The sequence below is a fragment of the Colletotrichum gloeosporioides genome (assembly GCF_011800055.1).
Source record: "Colletotrichum gloeosporioides strain Lc1 chromosome Unknown consensus_117, whole genome shotgun sequence".
Lineage (NCBI taxonomy): Eukaryota > Fungi > Ascomycota > Sordariomycetes > Glomerellales > Glomerellaceae > Colletotrichum > Colletotrichum gloeosporioides.
In genome coordinates, this window is record NW_025544762.1 from 221,543 (window position 1) to 246,886 (window position 25,344).

The 25,344-nt window shown below is 54.6% G+C and overlaps 5 protein-coding genes across 5 annotated transcripts; 3 read left to right on the plus strand and 2 right to left on the minus strand.

Annotated features, from left to right (window-relative positions):
• Positions 1–3,663: 3,663 nt before the first annotated feature.
• Positions 3,664–5,186, minus strand: GCG54_00009059 (Dolichyl-diphosphooligosaccharide--protein glycosyltransferase subunit WBP1; the record flags this gene model as incomplete). The annotated part of the gene is made up of 3 exons (XM_045409009.1): positions 3,664–4,089; positions 4,148–4,962; positions 5,045–5,186. 3 exons carry the CDS (start codon positions 5,184–5,186, stop codon positions 3,664–3,666), a joined length of 1,383 nt encoding a protein of 460 aa, XP_045256254.1.
• A 547-nt stretch (positions 5,187–5,733) lies between these two features.
• On the plus strand, positions 5,734–6,056 carry GCG54_00009060 (NADH-ubiquinone oxidoreductase 9.5 kDa subunit; the record flags this gene model as incomplete). Its single annotated transcript, XM_045409010.1, has 2 exons — positions 5,734–5,923; positions 6,010–6,056. The coding sequence occupies 2 exons, from the start codon at positions 5,734–5,736 to the stop codon at positions 6,054–6,056; spliced, it is 237 nt and encodes a 78-aa protein (XP_045256255.1).
• A 421-nt stretch (positions 6,057–6,477) lies between these two features.
• On the minus strand, positions 6,478–14,580 carry GCG54_00009061 (Beige protein-like 1; the record flags this gene model as incomplete). Its single annotated transcript, XM_045409011.1, has 6 exons — positions 6,478–6,510; positions 6,566–7,255; positions 7,304–7,461; positions 7,511–10,954; positions 11,001–11,924; positions 11,973–14,580. The coding sequence occupies 6 exons, from the start codon at positions 14,578–14,580 to the stop codon at positions 6,478–6,480; spliced, it is 7,857 nt and encodes a 2,618-aa protein (XP_045256256.1).
• Positions 14,581–19,190: 4,610 nt separating this feature from the next.
• On the plus strand, positions 19,191–20,967 carry GCG54_00009062 (Subtilisin-like proteinase Spm1; the record flags this gene model as incomplete). The annotated part of the gene is made up of 2 exons (XM_045409012.1): positions 19,191–19,595; positions 19,741–20,967. Coding segments are annotated over 2 exons (1,632 nt in total), but the record flags the coding sequence as incomplete, so codon positions are not given.
• A 1,187-nt stretch (positions 20,968–22,154) lies between these two features.
• Positions 22,155–25,208, plus strand: GCG54_00009063 (uncharacterized protein; the record flags this gene model as incomplete). Its single annotated transcript, XM_045409013.1, has 1 exon — positions 22,155–25,208. The coding sequence occupies one exon, from the start codon at positions 22,155–22,157 to the stop codon at positions 25,206–25,208; it is 3,054 nt and encodes a 1,017-aa protein (XP_045256258.1).
• Positions 25,209–25,344: the final 136 nt, after the last annotated feature.

Below are 25,344 nucleotides of genomic sequence, written 5' to 3' on the forward strand. Positions count from 1 at the left end.
ACTTCTTTTCGTCTTGATGCTCCCAGACAGGACGATATTTGGTGGTGAAAATGTTGGCAGGTGCGGTGGTGGTGGGTGTTGAGGTGGAAGAAGGCAGGGACAAGTGGGGAGGTGAGGTGAAAAGGAAGGAGTTGCCTACCTCAGTTGGGTTCAAAAGTTGCGGATGGAAGGTGCCTTCCCATTTGGTTTCTGTGACTTCCAAGATTTTCTGAGATTTTCAAACGAGCAGGGAGGAACTCGGCGACGTTTCCCAGGGCTGACCTTCCCAGGCTCTGGTGAATGATTCCTATCATAGAAAAGCTCGATTTGAACATCTGACCTTTTGTTTGGTCATTCTTAGCTTGCATCACTAAAGCTTTCGACAGCCAGAATAAGCGGCCTTTTGTTCTCACAACCGTTATGTCGTGTCTTCATTACGCCCCGGAAACCCTCACGAGGCTCTTCGTTGCATTTTTAGATGAATGTGGCTGAGTATCTTAATCCAAGTATTTTCTTCCTCTCCACACTTGGACGTCCGCCTTTATCTCAGGCGCCCTCGTTGCAGATTTCGGGTATTTTCAACAGTTCCTTTATTCCATTGAGGATTTCCGCAGTTGTAACTTCTTTAATGGCACATATTTGCCGCCTCGACACAGGCTACAAATGCCACAATCATTTGCATGCTGAGAATCCGCTCCGTTGATCTCGTTGCTCTAGGTAAAGTTGAAGTCCAGCCAACTCCTGAAGTCGACTTCGAGAAAGTATTTGATTTTGTTGACTCGTCTGCACAATGCTTCCTGCTGCTCAGCGAGGCGGAAGACCAAATCATAGACTTACGTAGGTTCTTGTTGGGTAAGTCGCGCAACAGTCGTTTGCCCTCAACTTGTAACAACCAGCGTCTGGAGGAATCTCAGTCACCCGATGTCATGAGATTCGGCGCTTTGATTGCTCATCGCCGGGGCGTTACTCCTCATATAATACACACGCAACCACAGTCGTCGATGTGAGTCAATCGGCACAGATCGGTCCGGGTCAAGGCCATGGCATGAATTGCAACTAATTTTGGGCAGGAGTCCATGGTTGTGCTCATGAGTTAGCACCGGGGAGTTCTTAAACTCATTTGCATGGTATCTATAGTTTAAAGAAACGTTTTACTTAAATACTTTTCAACCCTCCCAAGCAATCTCTCATCATTACCGTTTGGGAAATCCTCCGGCCATTTGCACAGGACGTACAACTAGGTCTGAAAATTGCCCTCGGCCATTGGCGTTTTGTGAAGATATAAAAGCCCCTACCGTACCGCATGGGCAAACTCAACGGAAGCCAACCACAATAGAATCGCTGCCATGGCTCGGGTCTTACCGCAATAGATCATGGTAAATGTTGGGTATGTTACGATGGGAATCACCGCGTCCAAACCGCACGAGACGTTCGTATAACCTTCAAGCCTTGAATAGTAATCAAACTCCTTCTCCAATATCCTCGTGACATTATTCGACATTCACAAGCAAATAATACTCAGCGAAGGACGATGTGACAGTTCTGGTTCTGGGGATTATGTACCGCAATGATACTGATTACGCCCTTAGACCAGCAATTGTCACAGCTCTCACTATGCCCTGACAAAGACAAAGCCCTTACAATCATCATTGCCTACGGTTCTCGTCTCTTTCATCAGACTCCTTTTATGTACTTTCTACACATGCTGATTTCTAACTAAGATATGAAACCCATTGCCAGGTGCCTTTCCATGATAGAAATAAGGCGATGCTTCTAATGCTTTACAGGCTAAATCGCGATGCGTTCCTCGTTCTCTTCAATCACTTTCTGGTATGTCTCGAGCCGGCTTTTACGCATCTCAACCATGGTATTATGATATCTTTTACCTGGCCGGTCCGCTCATTCATCGCACCAACGCCGTCTCTGCCGTCTTCCCTCTGCTTATCCGCTGAAGGCCTGCCGACACCAAACGCTGAAATGCCACTTCGGATCCACGGAAAGACACTCATTCACAGGTCATGCATAGCCTGAGGTAGCGCATCTGATTGGCCTCGGCTGTCAGGGATGTTCACCTCCTAGACACCCACGCATCTAATAAGGGAAGCAGGCTCATTTGGGCCCGAAGCCGTTCTTGATTCGATGGTTGCTCATTTATCTATATCTTGCTTTGCTGAAACAAATGTGTGAAGCCGTGGAAGGAGTCCAAGGGGAGGCTAAATTCTGCCTTGTGATGAACAGACGAAGTTTTACCGGTTCAATTTGCTCAAAGATTATGGATATGAACCTTGAGGCTCTTTTATATCCAGCCGTTGCGGAACACAGCTTGTGCCACCGAGCCGGTCTTGGAGAATCTCTACATGGTCTTCCCCCCGAACGACATATGGAGCCTGTGACATGGTAATTTCCCGCAACGCCAACTCCCACCCCATCGCTGGGTTTATTTAAGGGTGAACACGTTTTGTCTAAGAGGGATAGCCCACGGCAGATTGGAGCATGTTATCTTCCGTTCCAGTGTAGCTGAAATTTCCATGTCTTGCTACACTACGACTCGTCAATCTATCGTCAGAGCACGTTCTGACTTGAACCCCTCGCCTGTCTCGAGACAACCGATTTCTACTCGTCCCTGTCGTCCTTTCTTCTCTAAGTATTCGCTTAGAACATCACGCTGGACGACGCCGTAAGCTCCCTAAGACCCGACTTATTTGCTGCATCTACAACAGCAAGGTATCCTTTCTGGACAGATTATACACTTGCTAGGCTTTCTCCAAAGAAAATCCAGTAATGGCATCTTGATGCATTGTTGCCTCTGGTTCGCCAAACGTCCGAAGCAAATATCTCAGCCTAATTATATTCTCCAACTAGCACCGCTCCTTCAAAATCTCCAGGCCGAATACTGCAGGCCAGCTATATATTCGACAGCTCCATTGCTACCCCGGTCTTAGGCAAGACAATTAGATGCTTTCACTTGGGTGCAATCAGAAAGGGAATCTGGGGAACAACGCCATATCTGGGAAGTAAGCTGCAGTGCGTCAACCTGTCTCTTCACCTATCGAACATCCGCTACCTACCATGTGGTTGCCATCTGTCCATCTCAGGCTTATTCTATAGTATACGCCAAAACCAAAACCAACAGCAGCCAGAGAACCGTGAAGAGCTAGATCAGCCTGCGGCGACCAGTCACTTCTCCAACGTCATCTCCGCTCTGCTTCCATTGAGCTAAGCCCCAAACCTCTGTCTGATCTACAACCCAGAAGGGTCGGCTGCATTGTTGTCGAGACAATCGACAGGCACTAGCTTCAAATACCTTTCATATCTGCAACACATACATCAGTTGCTCCTATCAAGCTGGCGCAGGTTCGACATCCATGACATGGAGCCAAGCAACGAAATATCAACATCACAGAAATACAGCGGGACCAGCACTTCACACTCTAAACGTAAAAACAAGTCATTTTCGCAAAGCCACCCCGCATCTTCCGGGGGAGCATCCTATGCCGAGATGTGTACACTACAGTTACAAGCCTCTAGACCACCTCAAACTTCATGACGCAAATCCAGACGGGGCTCGTCATCAGGTCCATTTTTCTATCCTCGTATCATGACTACCGCTTCCACTCAGAGGGCCCCTCTGCACAACATTCCCGGGGCCTCAAACACACATCCACTGACAAATTCTTCACTCGCTTACTGCGTCTTCTTGGCCTGTCCCGCAACAGCCGTGGGCGCGCTGTACATCCACACGGCAGAGAACAGCACGAACCCGGAGACGGTCGCGAAGATGCCGCCGAGCCAGGGCCAGGCGCCCGAGATGACGTACGAGCGCGGCCACTCGTCGTGCGCCATGTGGCGGACCGAGACGGTGTTCTTCTCCTCGAGGTAGTTGAGGAAGGGGCGCTTGTAGTTGATCTTGAAGTTGAAGATGCCGTGCTGGTCGGGCAGCACGAAGGAGACGGCGAAGGTGGACGCGTCGCCGGTCGTGGCCTTGTGCTCGAGGCGCAGGCGGTGGAAGGGGGACAGCATGCTGAACTCGAGCTGGAGCTCGTCGTCGGCGGGGACGGTGAAGGGGGTCCACTTGTCCCAGGAGTACTCGGAGACGGAGATGGTGTAGGTCTGCCTTTGGTTAGCATTCTGTCTTGCAATCTTTCTCATTCTTCGGTTGTCAACTTACCACCTCGTTCTTGACACGGTAAATCTCGGGGTTGGTGTCGTTGGCAGCCTCGTTGAGGTGGTGCTCAATGTCATTCACTCTCACAACGCCAATCTCCTTGAACGTCCATCCGGCAAGCCTCTTGGCAAACTCGCGGTTCCAGGTCTTGACCTCCTTCGCGGCACCAGCAGGCTTGACCTTGGCATCAAACCACGCATCGCTCAGCAGCTCGGCGGATCCAAGAACAGTGAAGCGCGCGCTGTTGCGGGCCTGAAACGCAGAGACCAGCGACAGCTGCTCGCCCGCGGCGAACAGGTCCGCCGCGTCGACGGCCTCGGCCTGCTCCTTGGGGTTGTAGCTGTAAGCCGTCTTGGGCGCGCGCACGATCGGGGTGAGCAGCTGGCCGGCGCCGAGGACGTGGCCGATGGCGTGGGGGAAGGCGACGACCTCGCCGTCCTGGGAGAAGTAGGTCTTGAGGCCGGCGCGCAGCGGGGCGGGGGCGGGGAGGGCGAGGACGTCGTGCTTCTCGGGGGCGCTGAGGGCGTCGTAGTTGAAGTGGTCGACGACGAGGCCGGTGCGGTCGGCGGGCAGGGCGATGTCGAGCTCGGCGAGCAGGCTGACGATGGAGCTGGGCACGGTGGCCTCGGAGGAGAGGGCGAGGAGGATGTTGCCGTCGGCGTTGATGAACTGAAGGAGGACGTTGGGGGTCAAGTTGGGGCCGAGGCCCTTGATCTTGGAGGGGAAGAGCAGGACGTGGTCGTAGACTCTCTCGCCGAGCTTGAAGAGTTGCAGAGACTCGCTCTTGGGCGACTCGTATGTGATGCTGAAGCCACGGCCTGCAAGATTTACACCAATTGGTTAGCCAATCTTCCTCCCGCAGCTGATTTCAAGCTCTCATAAGCAGGAGAGGCAGCTCACCTTCCAAGTCTCCGAGGAACTTGGAGTACGTCTCCTTCTCAGCGACGTCGTCCATGATGGCGAGCAGCCGGCCGCCGGCAACGCTGACAGCGTGCACGGCGGCGGCCAGGAACAGCAGACAAAGCGAGAGAAGAGACCGCATTGTGCAATTGGCCAAAAACAAACGGAAGAACAAGCCTGCGGTCTGGCTCTGGAGGAAGTTTGTTCGTGGGTGGTGGGAAGAAAAAAAAGGGAAAGTCGGCGCACAGCTGTGGTGCGGTTGCGTTGCGTAGCGCTGCGGCGGGAAGAGCTTCAGCACTTTTGGTGCATGTGTCTTGAAGCTTGGGGATACGTAGCCGTTGCCAAGACTGTCGGAGAATCCACGGCAGAGTGGGTGGGAGTCGGCAGCTGGCGCACCAGCGTGGTCGCCGACAGGGGTAGAGCAGTCGCGGCCAGTGGAGTCGGGATAGAGCCCCGGTTGGGACGGCCTGACCTGACCCTCGAGGTTGAGGTTAATCCGGCCAAAGTTAATCCGACACCTTCCGGCCGGCCATGCGGCTCCATTCTGAGCTTCGGCATCATCGAAACCGTCCCTCAGCTATCGCATCAAGCACCCGACGACATTACCCCCACGGTCAATTGAGTACGCGAAACCCGGCCCCCGCCATTTTATACCTCAAAGAAGCTAATCGAATTTCCTCAGCGCCGAAATGTCCGCCGCATCCCCCCGATTCTGGGCCGGGCCCATCCGCTACCTCCGCTGGTCCTCCCGCGAGAAGCCCGCCTACTTCTGGTCTGTCGTCCTCGGCGCCCTCGGCCCCATCTCCGTGGCCGTCGTGCCCCCTTTGAGGAACCTCGTCGGCGACTACAACGCGCCCCCCATCCCCGTCTCATACCCTGGTGAGTTCGACCGCATGTGTGCGCCATGCGAACCTCGATTGGCTTTGTCCCGGTATAGGTATAATAGGCTGACACCAACGACACAGTTCCCTCGGGACCTAGGAAGCAGTTGACCGGCTACGACGACGAATGAGCACCCCCAAAAGATACCTGGCTTATCCGAGCGAAAGAAGAAAAAAACACAACATGTAAATAAGGCGGCGTCTGGGCTTTAGACAGCAAAGCAGGGAGGAAAGAGCGAGTGGCCGGGGGCAAGCCGAACCAGAATCTCGTCGCTATAAAGACAAGGCCTGCTTCCACTGGGGGAACGCCGACATTTCACGGTGCTCAAGCTGTACACTACCCAATTTGCAAAGTTCTATCAATTCTCTTGCGCGCGCGGAGCACGCTTAGATCTCTCTCCAATCCGCTATTGTGAAAGGCTATCAAACAAGACAAGGATAACGCCAATTCTATGCTGGGTCGTGTAGACTCCGCTATGCTTCCCTTTACCAGCTTGCTTTTCGGTGTTGACCTCTGCTTAACATGTCGAGGTGTTGCTCATCGGGTAGACTCTATCTATCTCTCTGAACTAAGTTCCACTCGTACTGCGAATTTTGTCAGTGATTCGTTCTGTAGCACGACTTATTGGAGGAATCTTACCACTCGCCCGTCATCGTCGCCGGTGTAGACGCATTGCGGCATGGGAGTGATACATGTAATGCCTGCATCGTAATTGGCGCCCACTTCCGATCGTGGGTCCACATGGTCCAACCGTCGGAGCAGCTCCAGAATCCACCTGCCGTTCTTCGCGGTCTTCTTCCAGACATTCACGCGGCCCCTCTTATGGCCCGTGAATATGAGGCAGTTTTCCAGCCACTCATTCCCTGCGCCCTCGTAGAAGGCACAAGCATGGACATAGTCGTCCGGCTCGGCGCAGACGTTCTGATCTAGTATGACTGTGCCGTTGATTGTGTAAAGTACCACATTAGGTCCGGATCCCAGCATGATCTCTCCAGAGACATCGTTGATGCGAGCGCATTCCACAGCTCTCGAAAGGGGTAACTTGCGAATGAACTCCAGCCGGTTTAGGTCCCAGAGGAAGGCCTGGCCATCCGTCGACACGGAAACGAATGTGCTGAACGACTTGGAAACGGCCATGTTGGTCACAGGAGAGCGATGTCCAAAGAGCGACTTCCGAGGGAGCAGGTCTACGACCTTTCCAGGAGCGGTGTGAACCGCAAAGACAGAAATAACGCAATCCTCTCCGGCTGTGATGAGGGTCTTGGAGTCGGCAAAAGTGGCGCAAGATAGCTGGCCGATGTGAAGGTTCTCGAACATTCCCGCCGGCTTCTGATCATTAGTTGAGGCTCGTCCAGAGAAAGTACCGGGCTTTCTTACCCTCCTGTTGTCGCTGAAGAAGAACCGGACACTGTTGTCAGCGTAGCCCCATTCGAGATACTTGTCGTACGGCGCAACATTCAGGCGGAAAGGCGAGGCGCAGATGAGCCTGTCGATCTTGGGCGAGTAGATGAGTGATGCAACTCGCTCATGTGATTCTGTTCCCGTATTAGCTGGATTTGTCCTCTCACCAAGAAAACAACTTACCAAGAAGGGGATGGGACAGCCTGGTTAGGGCGTAGACGGATGTATCCAGGCGCCTAATCGGGCACGAGGCGTGCTCACGAGCGGGATGGGATCGAGTAAAGACTTGGTGAGGCGTCTGTCCAAAATTGTGGATGACGCCGGCAGTGATTCTCCTCTCTTGGGGATCGCTGATGTTGTCAAGATCAGTTGCTCCGCGATACGAAAGATGGTGAAAGACGTTCAGATTGTCGACGGCAGCGTCGCCTCTTTGCTTGTATCCAAACACCAAATCGATCCATTGGTTCAAGTGCTGGCTGACGTATGGGCTTTCGAGAGCCTCGCGATGCTTGGCAATAAAGATCTTGGGGTCACCCTTGGCCCACGGTGGAAGGACAACATTATTGACCTTGGTGCCGGTGCTTTCACGGTTACCAAAGTTGTACTGATTGATGTTGGTCAAGAACTCTGGCAAGCAGAAGAACTCCGGGATCAGCTCCCTGACATCCGCCTTGTTGTCGCAAGAGGCCGACTGCCAGGCATGAGGAATAGACTGGAAAAGACGATCCGCATGGTCGAATGATCCGCCCTGAAGGAGGATATACGACTGGACAAATGGCGGCAGACGGATGAGATACGATGACACGATCATAGCAGAGGAGTAGTGCGTTCCATAGTGGAAAGGAGTCTCGCCAATCTCGGCCAAAGCATCGTAAGATTCTCTGAAGCCTGAGACACGACCAGATGTCTGGGCACCCATCGGCTTCGAGAGGTCTCGGAAGCTCGCTGGATCGTTGAGATTGAGCTCTTCACTCGTGTAGTCGGCCAAGACCCAGGGGAAGACGGGGTACTGGGTGAGATCGTTGAACGTGCGACCGGCCATGGTGTTGACGAGCATTAGGTAGTGGAAGTTGGACATCTCGCCCTTTTGCCATTTTCTCATGGCTGGGTTCCATGGCGTCGAGTTAAATATACTTCCAAACTTGGAACCAAAGCCTTGGGGCTGTTCCTCGGATACCTTCAGCGCTTCCAATCGCCAAGCATCTTCGGGATTGGGCAGCGAGCTGGCAGCATTGGTGTGCGGCGCCTTGCTCATCAACTTGCCAAAAACTTCATCTCGTATATTGGGGTTGATGGACGTCAGGAGGTAGCTGCGACCATCGGTGAAGAAGACCTCGATGGCGACATCTCGGAACAGGAATCTGCGCTTTGATATACTGATCACGTCATACCACCTCCAGCTCCGCGATTCTTGTTCGCTTCTACTGGAGCTCTGGCGCTGCTCCGTAGTCTTTGCATCCGTGATGATTTCAGAAAACGGGTCTCGCTCCTCAGGGGGAGCTTGCCATGCGTTGACAATCTCCCCAGAGGCGCATTGGAAGACGTTGTCCATGATGTAAAGGGCATCTTTGCCGATGATGAGGATACCCTCACACCCTTCCAAGCCTACGATGCGTGAAATGTTGTACACCGCCTGGACCTGATCTCCTTGCTCCAGTCGTCTCATAACCTTGCGGTTCTTGTCTTCGAAGCCATCGTCACCCTCGTTGGCATCATTGGGGTCATCGACCAACTCAAAGTCCTCTTCAGTGGCTACAGCGGACTCGTTGGCTTCCTCTCCCTGCTCTGTATCCGGGGGCGATTCGGTAGTGTCATTCGTGCCATCAAGGCCCAGTTGTAGCTGTGACGATGCTGGCGTGGCTGGCTTAACTGGGGATGGGGATATCTGGGCGGGAGCCATGTTTGTGTTGACTTTGAGGGAGGATGGCGTCGACGGAGCTTCGCCTGCTCTGCGCTTTGGCTGGTAGTCTGAGTGTTTCTTTGAATAATCCGGAAGAAGCCTCAACCGCATTCGGTTGCGGCCCTCGGTTCGATCGAGCTTCCACTTCAACTGAGTCTGCTCAGCAAAGACCGCACCGGGCCGTTTGAGGTCCAGGTCCATCTTCAGGAATGCCGCAGCCAGATAAGCCATGTCATCCTGTTGGTCCTGAGTGAGCCGCTGATGCTTGAAATGCTCGCTGTTGAAGATGCTCTTCATCCAGGCCCCGTTTGCCATGTCGTGTCGCAAAAGCACGTTGTCCATGGTAAGCGACTCTGTCTGCCATGCCTTGAGCCGATCCCTGCGTTTTGCCAAACGGTACTTAGCCGAATCTATAGTTCGCTGGTTCTCGATAGCCACAAACTCCTCCCATGCTTTGGATATCCCCCCAAAGAAGAAGGCATCCAACGAAGCGCGGTGCTTGTCCACCCACTCGATGAATGTGTCATCGTCGACTTCAGTGAGCTTAACAGCGAAGTCCTTCGTAAGGTGTTGTTGGTCAGGTTGTACACATTGGCGGAAGAGAACCTTGGCTTCATCTGGTTTCTGAACGAGCATGATACGCATGATAGTTGCCGCGGCAGACCGAATGGACGCGCGGGAGTCGACAAGCTTCGTGTAAAGCTGATACCAGAAGAGCTTCATAAACTCCTCCTCGTTAGAAAGACAGCCGAGAATAGGCGCCTGCCAGTAAAGAATCTTGCTCATGAAGTCCTTGGCGCTGGAGTCCGGCGTATCGGGGTCATCCAGTTCGGAGAAGCGAAGCAGCAGAAGCTTGAGGAAGCACTGGCGTATCGTGGACACTGCTTGACTGCAGAGACGAACGCTCTTTACGCTGGCGACCTCTGGCCGTTGAAGATACTCCAGCACCATGCCGGCAAATTCCAACATTGGCTCTGTGCCGTTGATGAACCAGCCCTCGAATATCGACTCCGTAACATGAGCCGCGAGACGGCCCATGTTGGTGAGGATCTTGGGCTCACACAATACCTTTTGGTTAGGTTGGATGTGGGTTCCGAGGCGCTGGAGCGTGTTTCTAAGCACGAAGGACTCAAAATACGCCTGGTGCTCTTGGAAGCCTGGCGGAATCTTCAGGAACAAACCAAAGCCGGGGAACTCTTTCCGAGTAAAGACCTGGTCGATGAAGACGCTAATGACCAACTCCAACAGGCCATCCAGAGTTGCGCTGCTTGATTGCTGCGAGGCAAGTTTCTTCTTTGGGGACATGACTGGTGCGAATCTCGCAGAACTGGGTGCCTTGGGAGATTGTTGGTTCGTGAGAAGGACGAAGCCCGAGGCTTTCCGCAGAGGGGTTCCGCGCGGGTTGCCTGCAAGCGTGGCAACAGCATCTGTGCTTGTCGTGCGGACGATGGGTCCCGGCTGGGAGCCAGCAAGAGGACGGATCATGACGTCGCCGCCCTCAAACGTCAAGGCAGAGTCCCGCGAGTTGAGTTCCGTGTCTGGTGTAACGGCGTCGGTGCTGACGATGATCGGATACGCGGCCCAAAGGAGGTATCTCACATACTCCGATGTGAGAGCGAAGTCCCTAAACTCCTGAGAGCGAGAGTGCAGGTCTGCCATAAACCGAATAACCGTACGTAGCATGGGCGCGTTGCTGGCTATCCTTTCGCTATCGCGTTGGGAGTTTTCTGCAGGTTGTTAGCTACGCCGAGAGTCGCTGGAAGGCGCGCATACCTCTTGAGTCGAGGCCTCTGGTTTCCATCGACTTTGCCCTTGGTCGGGTCTCCAATCCCTCGAAGCCGCTTGCCTGAAGATTCTGTAGTTTCTGAGGAGAGCGAGGGGAGTTCGGGTCCTCCTGATGCTTCATGACATCCTTCAATCCATGCTGCAGCATCGACGTAATGACTTGGAGGCTCTCTGGGTAGGTGATTCTAGACTTGCCAAACGTTTCAAGCAAGCTGGAGAACTCAAAGTTCCGCTCCAAGTCGATCTCAGCCACATCAAAGCCAAAGAAGATGCAGAAGCAAATTGGCCACAAGGAAGGGATATACCACCAGCGCTTTAGACGGTGCGCCATAATAGTGAAGCCGCCCGTCTTACCCGAGAATTTCGACGTGTACGTGGAGCCGTGGGTAACGAGCAGTCTGGCCAAGATCTTGGTGCCATTCATTACGGTCTCGGGGTCGTCGCTCGCCAAGAGATACAGTAACCACTGGTCCATGCTCAATAAATATAATTGGTTTTCGTCAGGCGGCGGTCTCACCTTATTGGTCACTGTTCTGGCGAACTTGCTGATATTGGCCTTATTACCCTTCTCGCAAAGGAGAATAGAGTACATCCCAAGAATTTTGGCACCTAACTGCTTCTTAGTGAGGAATCTAGATGTTGTATTGCTCGAGGCACTGTTAGAGTCAAAGGTGGCCCTTCTGGCAAATCCGGGAGTGGGGGATCGAGTGATAGCGGAGGCAGGTCGCGGGGTCCTGACGAGAGATGCGATGGGCGAATGGTAGGCGTATGTGATGAAAAGAGCGAGAGAGCGATGCACTTCCGCCGTGTAGTTGCATTTTACAAGGTGCTCCAGAGCGCTCATGAAATGAGGCAGCACCTCTTCGGAGATTGACTCTGCCTTCATAGCATCAAGTAGTCGTTTGACGATTCCTATAGGGATTAGTGTTGATCTACATGTCAGTAATTGCTTGAACTTACTCATACGCATCAGTCGCCTGCTGTTAAACTGATGGTATTTGCTCTTCACGGAGAACGTCACAAACTGCTTATAGTAGAGCTCTTGGGTGATCGGAGCTGACCGCCGCCAAGTGTCGAAGTCAATGAGTAAGATGCGATAGGCCAGAGGATTGACAATGAATGACTCCAGGGGCTCAGCGTGCTTGTATCCCACAAAGTCCAGCACGAGACTCAAGAGCTGAAAGCTTAAACGATCTCGCTCTTCACTGGTGATAGGCAACCGCAAGTTCGCATTATCGGCACCAAGGTTGACAGTGTAGCCCAGTTTGGCTCTGAGCAGCATACCAAGGATTGCGTAGCCGTTATCACGTTCCATGGCCTCACTGTTTCTCCAGCTTTTCCGGATACAGAGAAACGTCATCTCAACTGCTCGCACAGTCTCCTCCACCGTAGCCGCACGCTCCACGATCTTGAGAGAAAGTGGAGTAAACCCAGCCAGCCTCCAGAAGTTATCGTCAAAGTAGGAGGGTGTGGCGGCCACGGGGCTTCCAGTCATGACAGCGATGCCATGGGATCGTGCCAAGGCGTCAAGAAGACAGGGTAGAGCAGTGTTCACCGCGATGGTCGAACCGGTCCTGTGCGTCATTTGGATGAGATTGGTTGCCGCGTTTCGAGGCAATGCGCGGTACAGCTGGGTATCTTGATACACCCCATCTTCTCTAAATACCCCTGCTGGAACGATGCCGAGCAAGATCTTGACCTCTGGCAGTAGACTTCCAGCCTTATCGCGAATAGCCCTAATAATGTCGGAGCTTTCGTCTCTGCCAGGATGGAACACTTCATTCCTCAAGCCGAGAGAGGCGGATGCTTCATAAGTCTGAAAGCCGCCGAGGCTATCTTGGAAGTTGCCTTGGTATTTTGGCGACAAGCCATAGTGAACAGCGAGGAAGTCGTCACTGAGAACATCCTCGAAGAGATGGGCAGATGCAAGGGACCATTTGGAAAACACCAATCCTGCGCCAACCTGGCTGGAGAGATCTCTTGGAGTACCCAGAAACGCTTGAACAGGATGCGACTTGGCATTGGTAGATGCGAAAGAGGCAAAGCTTTCGGTGCTGCCATTTGTGAATGGTGGTGGAGAGGGGTAGGAGCACTTGATTTGCTCAACAAACTCGCCATTGACGTACAGAGAAGCCTTACTTGCGGTCATTGTCTTTGGCCGTCTGTGAACAAGGGCAAGATGGTACCACTGCTTTTCTCTGAAGGCCATACCCTTGAACCTAACACTTGGGCGACTGGACGTAACAGAGGTCTGCAAGATGAAGTTGTGGGTATCTCTCTCGAGGTACATCAGGAGAAAGCATGTCTGAGTGGCATCAAAGACACCAAAGAGGGTAGTGTGAGCTGCGGGATCGTATCTGTCCACGCGTATCCATGCTGTAAAGGTATAGCCCGGGGAGGAGCTTGGCGGAAACGAGCGACCTAGCGTAGGTAGCTCGATGGAAGAGTGGCCATGCAGAGAGAGGTCGAACTGAAAGAAAGGGGGACCAGTATAGCTTGACGCCATTTCCAAGCAGAACTCTGATGCCTCTGGTGAAGGATTTGCTAGTAGGAACTGGGTGTCTGATGGTTGATTGACACCCAAGTACATGAGCTTTTTGCATAAAATAAGAAGCTTGTCTTTTTCAGCCTGGCTTAATCTTGGCTCAGGGTCGAAGACGACCCTCAGGAAGCGGGAGAGGACGCCGGTGGTATGTAGCGCGGACAGGTTGAAGAGAGAGATTGAGACCACGCTTGACATGATCTCGAGAACGATCATCGAACAGGGGTTGGCCGGCATATCCTCCGCTCTTGGTATTGACTCCCAGAAGCCGACCACGGCGCGCAGGATTTCGGGATTGCGGAAGATGGCCTTCTTCTGAACGATGTCGCGTACCTCCTGGGCATAGTCCCTCGTCTTTTGGAGTGTTGAGGTTGTCTCTTCTGTCGCATCGTCTTCGGCCCCTTTTTCTGGCTCCGGCTTGGCATCCTCGACCGTCGTGGGTGTAGATGCAATCGACTGGCATAGAGCGTCCACTTTCTTGTCGCCCAGCGAGAAAGCCAGAAGCTTGCCAAACACTTGACAATTTGTCCATAGGTCCGAGTCGCTGCCTCCGAGCCCCACGCTGGCGATAGTCTGCTCGATAGCCTCCCATCCACCTCCTTCGACTCTATGACGGAAATAGCGTTTGTTCCCGGGGTGGTCGTGGAAGGCCGCGGCGAAGACGTCCAGCACGGCCTCGAGTAGTCCAAATAATCCGTTCTTCTCCTCGTCTGTTCGTCGCTGGGGGTTGTAAAATCCTGAAAAGGATCGCAGCACGTCGAGGAGCTGCGTGAAGCCGCGCAGGTGTCGAAAGTCATCTTGTGGAGGGCTTGGCGGTTCGGTGGCGGCAATGTGCTGGCGGATCTGGCGAAGGCTCTTGAGCAACACGGGGAATTCGGGGTAGCCGTCGGTCGATTTTCGTTGTCGCAGGCCGTTCGTTAAATCGTCGAGCATGCCGCGCAGGATCTCGGTAGCCTTGGAGGTAACTGCGTGCGAGGACGCAGAGGTGGAGGATCGATATCTCCTCGATACTTGCAGCGTCGCCATGATTTGAAATGTTTCTTGTGGCTACCGGTGTTCAAACCGACGATCTTCTCATTCCAAATTCTTCGCTCCCAGCACCCATCGAGGGTCCAGGCAGTCGCCAAAACTGTTCGGCATCGAAGTGGGATACGGCTTTTGGATAGCGTCGCAGCTCGAGGCTCAGAAACGGGCGGGCGTCGGGTTCGGAGGGGAGAGACAGGCGCAGGGGATTAATCGGCGTTCACACCGGTCCTGCCCAAGGATAAGAGTGCAGTCGGTGGATATGACGATAAAATAGAGCGAGCTCAAAATGCTCCAATGACATCCAATAGCTGCGCGTTATCACGAAGACGGAGACAGAGCTGGCTTGGGCGAGCTGCGAGTGTCAGCCTCGAGGCGCGCGGTGTGGCTTGGGCCGTTCTCAGTGGCCGCCTCGCTGGGTCCAAGAGCGGAACGCAGCGGCAGACGTGGGAGGCACCACTCAACGGCAGCCCGCGGGCAGGAGCAGTGGAGGTCTGGCGTCCACTGCCAGTCGGTGCAGCGTGCTGACCGCATGCTGAACCGGGAGTGGGGTAGGAATGGTGGCGGTGCAGTGCTGAAGGATTTCAGCGTTCTGTCCCGGTTACTGAGACCTGCCACTGCGGTCACCATCACTCAGCATGCTAACCACTGAAGCACTTGGAGCAGATTTGCTAGGCCCGCGTTGACGCCGGGTCCCTGTTCCCGGCTCGTCTCCGTCACAAAGGCACCTAGCTGAGCTCAGAGACCATATCGATACGCCGTGCTACTAATGGCACAGCTGCTGCCGCTGCTGTTGCTGCTTTGACAATCAAACCAGAGCATTTGGCGGGACGTCACTGTGGGTTGAGCATGTTACAAGAAGCCATCATCCCCAGACCATTGCACTTCTGCTGGCCAGCACTTGACACATAGGAACCCAACAGCCGGACGCCCTCATAATGAATCGGTACCAAAAAAGAGCGAAATATTCTAGAAACCGAGCTGGACGTGCTCGGTCCGTAACAAGGTTCGCCTTGCTGCTGACACATGAATAGACGGACGCATTCCGGAGCGGTTCTACGCAGTAAGAGCTTCCAGTAGACAGCAGTGTGGAACCCATGAAACATGACTGCTTCATCCCGTTCGAGCGCGCTACTTCCATGTGCCAAGTTGAGCAACGACGTCCTGCTCGACCATCAGCTCGGCCTGAGATTTGACCATTTGATAGCTGACGCCAGTGTCTTCACGGCCTGGATTGGCATGAGCTATTGGACTGTACTGTAACCTTTATCAAGGTATTGCGACTGAACACCCTCTTTGATGCATGAAACCCTCCAAAAGCTAGAAGTGCTGGAAACACGAATCAGTACGTGACGGCCTATCAGTCTTTGTGTCCTTTGAGTCAGTAGCCATCTACCATAGTCTCAAGCGCTAGCTACGATTATAATGCAACGACGCGAACAAGAGACAAAGTCGGGTCAAATGGCCATGTGTCATGACTCCCTTGACCGGGGGTTGCTTGAGCGATCATCGGTTCCGGGGATCGGGGATCTTGCCGTTGGCTTTTGAAGCGCAGTTGCCATTGCTGAATACTTGCACACCTGCTGCATCTGGGAAGAAGCTTGGGCGACATGGGTGGTTTCAGTCCGCCTCCTCCCAGACACCAAGACACGAGACTCACCAAGCGCAGGATGGAGTGTTCAGCGATGGTTGGCACAGATCCAACGGCAGATGGTTGCTGGAATTCGGCAACACCTTCGCTGTTTGCTGTTCGCCAGAATGGATGGCATGGATCTAGTCCGCATCGAGTGTCGCCAGCTGGATGGTGTGTCAATTCGGGTCATTGTCCTCGTCTCTGGCCTTTGGCCAACGACACGCGTACTGGCTGCACCCATATCTAGTCGGCGCGAATGGCCCAATTATGTCTTTGGGTGAGACGAGATGGTGTGGTGAGATGCGGCTTTCGCATTGACAACGACTCGCAAGCTCATGGCGTTTCTGAGCACGACCGCGGGCGGTAAACAATGTTTATTCGCCTCCAAGGTGTCAAGTTACTGATGGCGTCGAAGTCGTTGTTGGCAATTCCTGCAGGACCGGAGGAGCAACGCAATCGGTGTTCTTTTTGCCATTCGTCTCTCGAGGACCTGGATGACTCCTCGACTGACCCCAGACTTGCTCGGCGTTCCGTCTCCTGCTGCGGGCTAACAGTGACAATCCAGCTCGGAGGGAGCTCCCCGGCCAAGCACCAAGGTCCCTCTCACTCAGGCAGCTCAGGCAGCTCTCACGCCAAATTCCCCCCGATGACGGGAAGGCAGGGGAAATGTGAGGCACGTGCCAGGCACACACGGGGGCGTACCATCTGACCAGTGGGTCAGGCGTGTGGGCTAGCTCGGATCAGCGTAGCGTTGGTGCTGGGCCTCGCCTCCCCGCCTCCATGTTCCAGTCAGACAGCTCGCCGCCCCTTCAAGGTACCTCTTGGGCCGGAGCTTGCCCTTTGACCAGCCTCTCTAGCAGGCGGCCGAGGCAAAGGTACCTTGAGGATTGAGCATAGCTGCCAGCATCAGCACTGAGCAACAGCCGCCGGACAGCAGCGGGTGAGACGAACAGCGACAGCTCCAGTGGCTACGCAGGCCTTGAGTTCTCCCGCCTCGCCTTCAATCCCCGGCCTGGCAGTGTTCCCGTGAGACCCCGTGAGACCCAGTTGCGCCGGATACCTTATTACAGTTAATCACATCATCATTGAGCAAGTTACATGCTCAATGGGGCGGGCGGTGCGATACGCAGCCCGACTTGCTGCTCGCCGCCCTGGCTGGTACGGTCCTGGCTGCATAGCGGTGCTGCACAACAAGCTAAGGGTAGCTCGCTGACCGAAGCCGCAGTCGCACTCCCAGTGACATGCCCGACATGCCCTGTCCCTCCGCCCTTCCGAGGTCAGATCAACAGGCCCAGGAAGGTAGATTGAAGGTGAAAAAGACGGTGACAGGGTAATACGGACTGTCTGATTTTCTGAACACGACGGCCATGCGGCTCCCCATCCCTGTGAGTGGTCGGTAGCCCAGTTCAACGAAACGACGAAAGCTTCGAGTGTCGAGATAAGACGGGATGGCAGCGCTTGTTAAGCTTCAGGGTCCTCCGGATAGATCTGCCTCGCTCTCCGCTGCGTGAATGTGAATCGCCCATTGCGCGTTATCGCATGCAGCGCTATGCGGGATATGCGGACTGTGTGGATGCCCCTGGTGGGTTGGGAGGGGAGAGCTCTCCAAGCTGGGTGAAGAATGCATGAGGAGAGCTGATAGTGCGGTACATGATTTGGCAGCAGCAGAAAAGTGTGTCCGAGGCTGGGCGGCGGCGAAGGCCGTGTTGTGGTGAGCTGGCTAGCTGGCTGGCAGAGCAGGTACCTTGCGTTGGCGTCGAGCTGTCTTCGTCTGCTTGTTTCTTCTTCCCAGGGTCACGGGTGACACCGTCTGGATGGACGACACCGCGTTCAATAGCTCCCTGACGATGCTAGGATACGCTGTCAGAAGCATGGGTCGAGGAGGTATTCAGGGCTGTTCGGCCACCCTGTTTGCCTGCCCATGTTTCGACACGGTGGTTGATTGCCGCAGTAACTTCGCGACCGCCTTGGCTGTTGGGGTACAGAGTGTGATGACGTCGGGGTTTTGGCTGTGACTCTGACTCTCCAGCTGCAGTCTTGTCCGGACCTTGCTGCTTGTGCGAACCCAGAGAGCGCGAGAGCAAGAATTGTTGGCTTATCGCAACCCCAACAGAGGATCACGAGGCTGATTCAGATGAATAGACCAAAGAAAGAAACCGTTGGCTGATCAGACTGATGGACGGGAGCTTGAGATGAAGCTTCCCTGGCCGTTCGGTGCCGTGGGAGGAGGCAACTGGATGTCCACCAGCAGGTGCTTCCTGCCCCAACAGGTATGGAAGGAAGGTAGAAGGTAGGTGTACCTGACGGAAAGGGCACTCGCGTGAGTCGCAGAGAAAGTACCTCCCTATCGGCCATACGCACTTTCCCATCCCAAACAGCCTTCCGTATCGAACCAGGTGCCTTGCTGAGCGTCCCAGGGAAACCCCAAACGCGACCCTCCCTTATCGCATTGCCGAGGAAACCCTATCGAGTCATTCCATTGGCTCCCTCGCCCCAGCGCTAAGCCGGTTTCGGCCCCGTCAGCCACTCCCCAGCTCTTATCTTAGTTGGCTGCGTCACACTGGGGGGCGCGCAGCCGTCCTAAGACCGGCCGATAGCAGCCTGGTAACTTGGTAAGGTACTTGCTTGCGCCGGACTCCACGAACACTGCGCAAATGCACCAGGTGAGGTACCTCATGGTGTGGGAGTGGAGGTAGTGTGGTAGTGTACCTGCCAGGTCCCCATCCATCGCAACAGGTTCCTTACCTCACCAACAGCTGTGCGCACGCAACCGCCGTCGCTGCCTTCCCTTTATATCTACCCGCACCCGCTCTCCGAAGCTTCCCCCGTCTCGTTTGCTCCATCTCTCTCTCATCCCCCTCCCTCTCTCTTCCATTGACCCCATCCTCTCCAAACCCATCGCGTACTCGTCGTTCTGTGGCGGCTTTTCAGTAACTTCATTTCCTTCGTCTTGTTTGCAAACGTCTCCGGTAGACTCTAGACTCGTTACCATATCGCAACCGCCATCATGAGAGGCTTCGTCGGTGCCGTTGCCGGCCTGGCTGCTGTTGTCAGCGCCACCCCCTCCCTCTCAATCCAGACCGTCCACGACGGCATGGCTCCAGTCCTCTCTGCCACCAACGCCGAGGCCGTCCCGAACTCGTACATCATCAAGTTCAAGAAGCACGTCTCGGAGTCTGGTGCCTCAGACCACCACACCTGGGTCCAGCAGATTCACTCCTCCGCTCAGGACGAGCGCCTCGAGCTTCGCAAGCGCAGCCAGGAGCCTCTGGTTTCTGACGTCTTCCACGGCTTGAAGCACACCTACAAGATCGGCAAGGACTTCTTGGGCTACGCCGGTCACTTCGACGAGGACACCATCGAGAAGATCCGCAGACACCCTGACGTAAGTCCGACCATTCTGACACTGCCCAAACACTGCGAGACCCACCGGCGCTTGGCGGCGCATCACCGAGCTCGGTCGGATAGCTTCGGCTGTTGTCTTATCACCTTGCTATCGAGCCATCGCTGACAATTCCATCTACATACAGGTCGAGTTCATCGAGGTCGACTCCGTTGTCCACACCCAGGTCCCCGTCAAGTCCCAGGTTGAGGACAAGTGCGACGGCGAGCTTGAGAAGCTTGCTCCTTGGGGTCTTGCCCGCATCTCCCACCGCAAGTCCCTGGGCTTCGGTACCTACGACAAGTACCTGTACGCCGGTGATGCCGGTGAGGGTGTTGATGCCTACGTTATCGACACCGGAACCAACGTCGACCACGTCGACTTCGAGGGCCGTGCCAAGTGGGGCAAGACCATTCCCTCTGGTGACCAGGACGTCGATGGCAACGGTCACGGCACTCACTGCTCCGGTACCATCGCCGGTAAGAAGTACGGTGTCGCCAAGAAGGCCAATGTCTACGCCGTCAAGGTCCTTCGCTCTAACGGCTCTGGTACCATGTCCGACGTCGTTAAGGGTGTCGAGTGGGCTGCCACTTCCCACACTGAGCAGGTCCAGTCTGCCAAGGACGGTAAGCGCAAGGGCTTCAAGGGCTCCGTCGCCAACATGTCTCTTGGTGGTGGCAAGACCCAGGCTCTGGACGCTGTTGTGAACGCTGCCGTCGATGCTGGTATCCACTTCGCCGTCGCCGCTGGCAACGACAACGCTGATGCTTGCAACTACTCCCCCGCCGCTGCTGAGAAGGCCGTCACCGTCGGTGCCACTGAGCTCGGCGACCGCCGCTCTTACTTCTCCAACTACGGCAAGTGCACTGACATCTTCGCCCCTGGCACCAACATCAAGTCCACCTGGATTGGCTCCAAGTACGCCGTCAACACCATCTCCGGCACTTCCATGGCCTCCCCCCACATCTGCGGTCTTCTTGCCTACTACCTCTCTCTCCAGCCTGCTTCTGACTCTGAGTACGCTGTTGCTGCCATCACCCCGGAGAAGCTCAAGAAGGCTCTGATCTCCGTCGGTACCGTTGGCGCCCTCGCTGACATTCCCCGCGACACCCCCAACGTCCTCGCCTGGAACGGCGGTGGCTGCAACAACTACTCTGCCATCGTCGAGGCTGGCGGCTACACTGTTAAGCAGCAGGCCAAGGAGGTCACCATTGACGACCTCGAGAAGGCCATCGAGGAGGACTTCGAGGTTCTCTCCGGCAAGGTTGTCAAGGGCGCCAAGACTGTCGGCACCAAGGCCGAGAAGTTCGCTAAGAAGATCCACGAGCTCGTGGACGAGGAGCTGAAGGAGTTCCTCAAGGAGACCTCCTTGTAAGCGTCGTAATAGAACGCTAGACTGGTCTAATTTATTTCCTTACGTTTTTCTGGGTCAATGACAGTGTATGCATAGGGTTACATTGCAGGATGGGTTAGGATGGGAATGCATTGCTTCATGGCTACATACAGATCTCACAGCACGAATTAAGTCTCCTTACCTATCAGAACCTTGACGCGCTTTGAGCCAGTGATTGAGTTGTGAACCTGTGATGACATATGGCAGGTGAGCAGTCCCTTCGTCCCAACTCTCTTAGTAACCCCAGCCAAGCCAACCAACGGAGCATGATGTTGGCAAACTTTGTTCAACTCTGTGAGTAAGCCGCCAGGCAGTCGTCCCCATTCGGCTTGGTGATGGTCAGCTTAGACAGCCTAACGGTTCATGCTTGCCTCTCTCAGATCGCTGCCAACCCCCTTCGAGAGGGTTGGAAGACTCTGCGTAAGACATATGGCAGCACATGGTTTCTACATGGTCGATCCTCCATATCGATAAGTCGGTTTACACTTTGCCGTTTTGCCCGTTGAGCAGCGTGCTGGGACTGGAATGCTGTGTCTTCCATCTCGGGAAGGAATGACAAACAGCTGGCGCTTGCCAGCGCCACCTCATGCCTGCCCAAACCAGGGATCAGGCCCCCTCCTGCCGTTCTCCTGCCTCTGGCGCTGGTTGAACGGTCCTTCCATTCTCGTCTCTTCTCTCAGAGTTCACTCAGCCCCGTGGAAAGAGCAATCATGGAGTTCCTTCCCGGTGCTATACGGCGTCACCTCCAAGGCATTGCATTGCCTGGCTTACAACCACTCCGTCACTTCGCCTCTTCTTCTCCCGCATTCAACCTCCATGAACCGATATACAACATCCTCGATCTTCCGACGCTCTCGCGGTTCGCTTTTGGTTAGCTACCATCGCACTTAACCATCAGCAGCCTCATCTGAATTCCCTACACCGCTCACCACCCCCATACCTACTGTACTCTTCTCTTACCCTGCCTCTGACTTCTCCTACAGAAGCCGCCCCAGATGCGTCGGAGCAACAGCAACAAGTCGACCTCGGGGGTGAGCAGGTCCAAGTCGGCCAGATCGACAACTTCTTTCCGCTCAGCCCTGGAGAGGTTGGAACATATCGACCCCGCCATTGCTGATAGAGATGCCCATCTTGCTGCTACTCTCTCTTGGTGTCAGGCCGCTCCGACCATGGTCCCAGCGGTATCCCGTCCCCCTCTACAATCGGTATTCACAGAATACTCTGGAGACTCTGGTAGCCAGCAGGGGACGCTGGACGGAACCTGCGATGAGAACGGACTCCGGCGGCAAAAGAGCGTCCGGTTTGCCAAGTCAAGCAAGAACAATGCCGCCAATGGCACCGGCATCCCCCGACGCCGAAGTGTTCTGAGTCGCATCGAAAATCAGCAGAACCACGCAGCGCCCCAGAAGGCCGATGAATCACCGTGCTTCAACCCATTCACAGCCAAATTTGTCGAGTCTCTACCTCCTGCCGAGTCGTACAGACCGGTAGACGAATGTGCGTCTGTCCCAGGTTCGTACAGGAAGCTCCGCAAGTCTAGGTCCATGTTCTCCCCAACAGGCCAGACTCCCACGCCTAAGTACTACTTCAGCAATTCCCCGGGGCAAGAAATTCCCACACCTGCACTCAGGCGGAAGTCGATGCAGAACATCAAGGAGAGCAAGTCACCAAAAAGAAACCGCAGTCTCAGAGCTCCAAAGTCTATGAGCTTCCTGAAGTCCACAGCGACAAGGTCCAATCTTCGGACGAATACCAATGAAAGCGAAAACAGCGGAAACAACTTCGGTGGAGACGGACAAGCACCCCTTCAAAGCCGCACCTCGAGGTTGTTCACTTCAAACAAGGAGGGCATTCGTCAATCCATGAGAGATCCCTCAGCGGGCAACCTTGCGGTTCCGAAGCGCAACGGCTCCCTTCGCAAGAAAGCCCGAAAAGTGTCCAATGGTTTCAAAACTAGGCTGAAGTCTTTCTTCGGGCTCACCAAGAATGAGGGGCAAGGGCTAGAGGGAAAGATGGAGTCACAAGCAGGGGTTGGAAGCCACGACGAAGGCGACAGAGACGTAGACGATGACGCCTATATGGATATTGACGACCCAGTGCTGGACGAATGTTCAATCTCCCAGGTCCCATCACGCGTACCCTCTCTCCATGCCTCATCGTCCGCTCAACAGCTTCGATCTCGTCAAGGCAGCATAGAGAGCATCGAAAGCCTCAGGAAAGTCTTGGATGATCAGTCCGACGAGAAGTCTCGAGTCACAAGTTGGACAAGCTCAGGAACGCACACTCTCAACAGCCAAAGCTCTTGGGGCGGGGAAAGAGATCGGCAGAGGCTTTCCGTCATCAAGGAAAATGGGCCACATCATTCATCGTCATCGTTTCGTCGACCAACCATGGACGAACGCAGTCCTTACGAATTCGAGGCTGTGTCTCCTCAAAAACCGAGCGGTCCGCCTGTTCCTCCAGCAGTCGACAGCCAGAGGGTGTATTCTGCGCTAATGAATCGGCTGTATGAGGTCAACCAGAAAGAGAACATACGAGAGGCCAGCAGCGAGGACTTCCAGAAGCAGGAGGCAAAGAAACTACGCAGGTCGCTGGATGACAGCCCGCCAACAATCAGATGTGTACGGTCAGACGACGACGTTTTCCGGGATGACCCGCCGACTCAGATACCTCCTGTCGGCATTGTGGAGACGACTGAAGATGGCTCATTCTCGGAATCAGGGAGCGTCATCCACTATCCCACAAGGATCGCTCCCACGGGCGCACAATACAGCCCGTATCCTGGACCTGCAGTAGGTGACGAGAAAAGGGTTCTGCCTGTCACCGTTAGAGAGGTCTCGGCTGCTCCGAAAACGCTGTCTACTCGAAGCTCGGCCTTCTTTGGCAGCCCGACGTGCCACTTGTTCCGGACTACAAGTCCTTACCGTCGAGCGTTGCAGAAGTCAATGAAGGAGAGCAGCTCTGAGTCATCTGCGCCTCCCGAGCTGAATCTGGATCTGGTATCCACGAGACGTCATCCAAGTCTCTCTGGCGATGACCCCCGTCTGGCCTATTCGGACAGCATCTATTCTGACCAGCCCATGTCACCGAGGCTGCTATCGCCGCAGCTTCTCTCGTCGGAGCTTCTGACGTCGGCGTTGGTTGCTCCCGGCGCTGTTCGTCCTCGTCGTCCGAGTGTCGGGTCGTCTTCCAGGACTAACGGGCTCACGCATTCTAAGAGTTGCTACTCGGACATTACTGAGCGGGCAGCAAACGCATCCACTAGGTCTAGCTCCCACGGACGGTCGCGGTCTCATACGCCATGCGAGCCTTTGACATACATACCGACAATGCCAACCGACACTGAGGCCAGAACCCCGTCGTATGCCAGCTCTGTCGAATGGAAGACCTATCTCTCGGCAAACGCATCCAATAATGACCTTCATGCGCCTGTTAGACAGATGATGGAGGTGAGATACGCCAAGCCCAGTATGCCGAAAGGGCATGTACGCGAGGGAGCTCAGATGTACGCTGAAGATGAGCCCAAGATGTACAAACCGACTGGCCCTATCAAGTTTCATACACCACTTCGTACAATGAGTCACAATCGTCAGGCATCATCAGCCAGCCGTGCTGAGGGTGCATTTTTGCCCAAGGCTTCCGCTCTTTACAGCAATGAGAATGCGATTCCTTACTCAGAGGGCCGAGTAAACGGTCATGTTCGTGTGTACGGACCACCACCGATTCCACCCCGAAGCTCTCTCCGAGAAACTCCCTCAATGCCACTGCTTCAGGCGCGTTCATCCCAGAGCAATATTCCCGTCAAGTCACCCAACAGAGCGACTTCGAAGGTGCGCAGCTCTGATACAATGCCTGATTTCACGTCGACCGAGATGAAGCCGAAGACTCGATCGCCTATGAAGCTGGTCCGGCGTGTTGGGCTACGGAAGAGCCTCAAGCCGTCAGTCTCCAGCCCAGGGCTCGGCATGACGGTGGAGAAACAATTCGGCCCAATGCTGGGCAGTGACCAGGTCAATTGGGGTTCGCCCAGAGAGAGACGGCAAAGTGGCAGTGGTCGTCGCCTTTTGGACTCGAGCGATTTCAACAGCACAGACACCTCAGACACGACTAGTTCTGATGACTGGAGGGCTCAGAAGCTTGGTAGTCAGCAGATGGTTGAGAACTTTCTCAGCGACAGACATCGAGCCATGGTCAGAAGCGAGCATTCGAGAGCATTCTTGTGATTAGTAGCGTCAATGTGGAGGCAAGCAAGCCGCGATGCGAAGGTTTACAACAGCGTTATGATAATGAAGATGGAGTACCGACGGCAGGAGTTTACGATAACAGGAAGGCAACGTCCTAATAGATGAGTATGCATGC